General features: G+C 42.1%; 1 protein-coding gene across 6 annotated transcripts in view; it reads left to right on the top strand.

The window, feature by feature from the left end:
- The first annotated feature begins 2,215 nt into the window (after window positions 1-2,215).
- ZMAT1 (zinc finger matrin-type 1) overlaps window positions 2,216-6,157 on the top strand; it is a 47,897-nt gene continuing 43,955 nt past the window's right edge. For 5 of the 6 annotated variants that reach the window (XM_028842437.2, XM_077989204.1, XM_015127837.3 and 2 more), the window contains exon 1: window positions 2,216-2,520. In XM_028842437.2, coding sequence (XP_028698270.2) covers window positions 2,235-2,520 — 286 coding nt within the window. In that variant the 5' untranslated portion in view covers window positions 2,216-2,234. Of the gene's footprint in view, window positions 2,773-6,157 lie in introns of all 6 variants that reach the window. The other variant, XM_077989202.1, reaches the window with a different exon arrangement.

The raw sequence follows: 6,157 nt of genomic DNA, 5'->3' as shown, positions 1-6,157 counted from the left end.
CAAAAAACAACATAAAGATAAGTGCTTAAGAGCCCAGCACTCCAAGTCTCTCTAATTGGTTACTCAGTTCTAGCCAACTGTAGCCATTCAGGAATGCACAACCAGTACTGCCAAATCTTCATGTTATTAAGAGACTTTTATTTTGCATGAAATATCCCTTTCAAATGTTGATGAGGACATGAATAAACAATTGTGTATGTAGAAGAAAACATATCATAAGCCAGATGTAGGGACTTAGAGACCTGGGCCTAGGGATCCCTACCTTTCAACTTCTGTCCTAGGACTTTACTGGCCTGGAGCATGAGTCACCTAAAACAAGACACTGTCTTTTGTCTCAAATGGTCCCAGGTTATTGAGAAGTACAAAGTATATAATTCATTACAATAAAAAAATGCACCAGATATAGGTGTAGCACAGAAGGTGAAATTAACTCTAAGGAAGGACAGAACAGGTTACCTGGTGAGGTGAGGTGTTGTCTGGGTTTCTAAGGGTGTATAGGATTTCATTAGGCAAGTGCTTAATGTGGGGAAAAAGGTGTTTCACGAAGAGAGAACATATACAATAACATTACATCATGAAATAACATGGTCTTCTCAGGAATCTAAGAAGACTTAGGGATTGCTAAATCAGAGTAAAAGCAGAGGGGAGAGATGGGGACAGTGGAAAGAGATGAGGTCAAAGAGGTGAATGGGGATACTAATAGTGCAAAATTGTGTCTTTTGACTTTGTTCAATAAGCACTGGACAGCCAGTGATGACTGACAATATGGTAATAGATTGGAGGGATTGAGATCAGAGGAAAGAAGACCAGTGGGGTAGATGCCATACTGCTGATCATACATCATGAGTACTTGAAATGCAGCAATGGAGTAAGACTGGAAAGGAGAAAATACTTAAGGGAGACTTGCACAAATGCACCAGGAGGTGTGCCCATCAATAAGGAAAAGGGTGAAACATTCTACAGCATCGACAGTGAATAACTACAGCTACAAGCAACAACACAGACAAATCTTAGAAACAGAATGTTGCGCGTGAAAGAAACAAGTTCCAGGCCAAGCATGGTGGCTCCTTCCTGTAATCCCAGCTACTCCAGAGGCTGAGGTGGGAGTATTGGTTGAGGGAAAAAAAAACAGAAACAAGTCCCTGAATGCTACCTAGAAAAACATATAAATGTTTGTGGAAATAATCAAAACTAAACAACACTATTTAGGCACATATCTATGTGACAAGAATACATATTAAAATGCAAAGAAATAAGAAATATAAATCAGGATATTGGTTTCTTTGAGAGGGGAGGTTGGGGGACAAGATGTAATTTAAAATATCAGTAATATTCCAGTTCTTCTATTGGGTGCTGAATTCACAGGAATTTATTGTAATTAAGATGGGCAGATCGATAGATAAGCAGTCCTTTTAGAGGCCACGAAAACAATGTCAGGACGAAAGATTCTGTTCTATTCTCTGTACTAAGGGCTTTAAGAAAGCCAGGGGCTGGGCGTGGCGGCTCATGCCTGTAATCCCCAGCACTTTGGGAGGCCAAGGCAGGTGGATCACCAGGTCAGGAATTCAAAACTAGCTTGGCCAACATAGGGAAACCCCATCTCTACTAAAAATACAAAAATTAGCTGGGCATGGTGGCACATGCCCGTAATCCCAGCTACTCGGGAGACTGAGGCAAAATTGCTTGAACCGGGACCCGGGAGGCAGAGGTAGCAGTGAGTGAGGTCGCACCACTGCACTACAGCCTGGGCTACAGAGCAAGACTCTGCCTCAAAAAAAAAAAAAAGAAAAAGAAAAGAAAAGAAAAAGAAAAAAGAAAAAAGAAAGAAAATAAAAAGAAAAAAAAGCCAGGTGAAGATATATTGCAGAGATATTTTGGACGTAGAATCAATAGGTTTCCAGACATTTTTTACTCTTAAATTGGTTTTACATTAGCTCTCCAAAGAAGCCTCACTGTGTGAAGCCCACGTGCTTTTACATCCCGCGCTTTTTGCCCTTTGCCCTTGGCCGTCATTGCTTCCCCTCCAAAGGGAGGTGGGGTGACGCAAGGCAGTCGGGGCGGGGGAAACGGCCGGCGGCTCTAAAGCTCTCCGATTGGTGGACTGAGGAGCGAGAACGAGGCTCCAGCTGAAGCGTTGAAAAGAGGGACAAAGGGGGTGGGGCTAACGGAAGGCGGGGCTAAAGGAGCTTAACGGAATCGAGACGCAAGTGCAATTGTCCGCGCGCCTCGCTGCGATGGCCGCGGTGCCGAGCACAGTCACCCCGCTGGCGGCGGAGTCTTCCCCTCAGGAAGCTACCGTCTCTGCCGCCTCCTCCTCCTCCTACACCGCCTGCGAGGCGGCGGCGGCGGCGGCGGCGGCAGTAATTGTTCCTGCCTCCTCCGCCACCTCCGCCCCTGCCTGCCCGCCTGCCGGTGGCTGTGGCGACGGCGGCGGCGGCGGCTTTGGCTGCTCCACTATGGCGGCGGCGGGGAGGGGGGGCAGTAGTTTTAAAGTAGACACCCGCCCTTGCCTCAGAGAAGGTGAGTTCCCGTCCCGGGGTGCGGGGGCGGCCCCATCTCCTTCGCTGCCTCTCTTCAGCCCGTGCGAGATCGGGCTGGGCGCGGTTCGCCACTGCCCCACCCCCCACCTGCCGTGGCGCAGTAAAGGCCAAGCTCGCCCCGCCCCGCCCTGCCGTATTAGCCCCGAGTGTGCAAGATGGACTGAAGCAGAGAGGGCCTTCCCTACCTCTCCCACCTGTAAAGGATGGGGGACCCCAGGCAAAAGAATTGCAGGTACTCACGAAGCAGGAGTTTGAAGGGAAAAAAAATACCACATAATTTATCTCCCAGCCAGGACACCTTAGTGTGCTGTAGGAAGCTGAGGTGTGATTTGGAAGAGAAGGCAAGGTAGAAGTGCTGTGGGCCAAGAGGGTCAAGGATAAGGGAAGGGGGACCGATGGAGAAACGGGCGGAGATAAAAGAGGAAATGCCAAAGAAATAAGGGGGAGTAAACCCCCTTTTGGTGTTCAACGTCCTGTAGTGTAGAAACTTGAGGCAGAATATTTACAGAGAGATGGCGTTAGAAATTTGGGCAGGTTAGAAGTGTATAGGTTTAAAAGATCTGTCGGATTTTAGGAAGGTAAGGTCTGGTGGAGGGGACTCTACTAGGGAAAGAGGAAGAGTGTGACAGAAGTACAGATTTCAGGAATCACTTTGGAGAGTTTTCTTTGGCTATTTGAGAATGTGACCTGGTAAAGCAAGGTTTACAGGTCCATCTTTAAGGTGGTTTGACTTTTAATAAGTTCTGTTGTACCTACCAACACATATTACTCCTAACATAAAAAGATATTTCTTGACTGTATCAGTATAAGCGGTATTCACACAAAATTCTGTATACTTGTAAACAGCCTACTAATAGCAAACTGTAAAATTTGCCATTGAAATGTGTTTTAAAGCAGTTTGGGAAATGTTCTTAGCTGATGGAGACCATTCCACTGCAGAGCACCCCAGTAAAGCATTTTGCCATCGTAAATTTCGTAATTTCCAGAATTTGCTGTGTTACCTTATGTTGCTGACTTGCCTTCAAAGTGAAAGATTGTGGACACCAAAATAGAGGAAAATAAATTCCTTTTTCTTAGGAAGATACCCCATTAAAATTATTCCATAAAAATCTCTTCTTCACATTCTTCAATGATATGTCCCTGTGTGCTATTCCATAACCTTTTACACCTTTCGCTTTGGAGGAATGGCAAAGTAGGAAAAAAAAATCCCTTACAATATTTGTATAGGCACATTACATAAATGCCACTTATTAAATATGGAAGTTAGAAGTACACTGTAATGTTTTATTTATCAACTCTCTTACTAAAGTCAACCTTTGAAAGACTCCATTTAGTGTCTTCATTCATCCTCAGTGGATGGAAACACGAAATCTGGATTTTAAATTTTTATATCAACCTTTATGTCCATAACCAGCTAGTAGGCAAGAGCAGTTTTATATAGGCCTCAAGATCACAATTCAGTTTGGCTCTCATCGTCTGCTCACAGTAAGGTTTAAGACCAGTATCTCATGGAAAAAAAAAATGGCTTTTTGCCTGGTGGTGTAACTGGTTTGTTTGCAGTATCTTTGAATATATGCAAATAGTAAAGGCTTTCAGAGAGCTAATTTCATAAAGTATGAGCAATACCTTACCTATATTATTGCGAGGCAGTAAAATGAGGAGCACCCTGGCATAGGAGTGTGATGCAGTTGACATAGGTTCAGCTGCTAATTAATTCACTGGACTTTGTGACCCTGAATAGGCCCCATGCCCCCTCGATTTGGGTTTTGACATTTTTGAAATAAGGGAATAAAACTACCCACACTCCGAGGGTTGGTTTCAGATCTGAAAGTATCAACCATGATTTTGCATTTCTGAATTGATATTCTTTCAATGACATTTCCATGGCTGTGCACTAGAACAATAACTCATAAATCGTAAGAAACCTGTTCTGATAGTTACCACCTGACATTCAGTGAATAATGAGATCTATGTTGAGTTAGTGTTGAGAAAATTTACTGGCATATGAAAAACCAAATATAATTGTTAACCTAAAAATTATCTCTTACCATTTCATTTTAGCTAAATGTCCTTCATTCACTATTCAGTCCAAACTACAATTCTCTCACCTTTTCACTTAACAAATGGCAAACATTTCATATATTGCACTGTTCCAAACACTATTAGGCCTCAAAATATTTTTGTTTATATGTATATAAAGGCCATAAATGGTTGTCAATTATGATGGTGGATAAAGGAGAAGAAAGGAAAATGTTACTTGATGGTGTACCAGTATCTTTTGCTTAAATCCTAGTTAAGAGATTGCTCTAAAAGATGTCAAAGAATTGTCAAGATTCAATTATTGCAAGTCCACTCCTTATAGGATGATTAAAAGTGGTTTGGAAAAGCATTTGCTGATCCATTTTGAACTGTAGCTGTTATTCTTGAGGATTTCATCTGTCTTGGGGTGAATAATGAACAAATGTCAGTGGACATTAGAAACTAGCAAATGGAATATTAGAAGCTTTCAAAGATTACAAATGGGACATTGAGCAGTAAAACTAGAAATAGAACAAAGAAAGAAAAGAAATGCCATATGAAAAGACACATATACACTCAATTCACAGTAAAGGGAATTATGAGATTTTGTGGGACACTTCATCTTTCATTTTTCAAAAATGTTTAATGGCTCAAAAATAAATTTTCACACAACAATAACATTCTGGTATATTCATAGTAAAAAAAAATTCTTGCTTATTTACCTCTTCCTTTTAAGAAAAAATATATCAAATGCATCCTGTTTTAGATTGGAAGACCTTCTGGCTTTTTATTTAGCTATTAATCCGTTTGTGTAGCAATTACCTAACAAAACTATCATTTGTCTCCATACTATTCAGTAAAGTTTCAAGTCGAATGATAGTAAGTCCACCATAAGAAAATCCAGTGGGTAGGCTGGGCGTGGAGGCTCACACCTGTAATCCCAACACTTTGGGAGGCCGAGGCGGGCAGATCACGAGGTCAGGAGATGGAGGCCATCCTGGCTAACACGGTGGAACCCCGTCTCTACTAAAAATACAAAAAATTAGCCGGGCATGGTGGCACATGCGTATAGTCCCAGCTACTCGGGAGACTGAGGCAGAAGAATCACTTGAAGCCGGGAGGCGGAGGTTGCAGTGAGCCGCGATCGCGCCGCTGAACTCCAGCCTGGGCAACAGAGCGAGGCTCCATCTCAAAAAAAAAAAGAAAGAAAGAAAAGGAAAATCTAGTGGGTAACCTTTCATGTATTCAGGAATCATTTATTGAACACCTCTATGTGTGTGTGCCAGTCACTATGCTTAGTGTTAAGGATATATGGACAAACACAGCTATACTAAACAACTCAGTAATAGTGCTTGATAGTAAAATTATAAGATATTTAAATAAGCGAAGGAATGCAGTATTAAATGTTACTAGTCAGAATCCTGAGCCACAAGACCATTCCATTGTTTATTATAAATCTGTACTCTGTAGCTCATAATATGTACTACAGGCACAGTAAAGCAAATTATACTGTAAATCTAATGTTGATGTGAGGGAAGAATAGTAAACTGTTACAGAATTAGTTTTTAATTCTCTGCATTTGGCAGGTTGAGATGTCT

Source organism: Macaca mulatta, chromosome X, assembly GCF_049350105.2.
Source record: "Macaca mulatta isolate MMU2019108-1 chromosome X, T2T-MMU8v2.0, whole genome shotgun sequence".
Lineage (NCBI taxonomy): Eukaryota > Metazoa > Chordata > Mammalia > Primates > Cercopithecidae > Macaca > Macaca mulatta.
The sequence above is the reverse complement of the archived record's forward strand: the minus strand, read 5'-3'. Positions and strand labels throughout refer to the sequence as shown.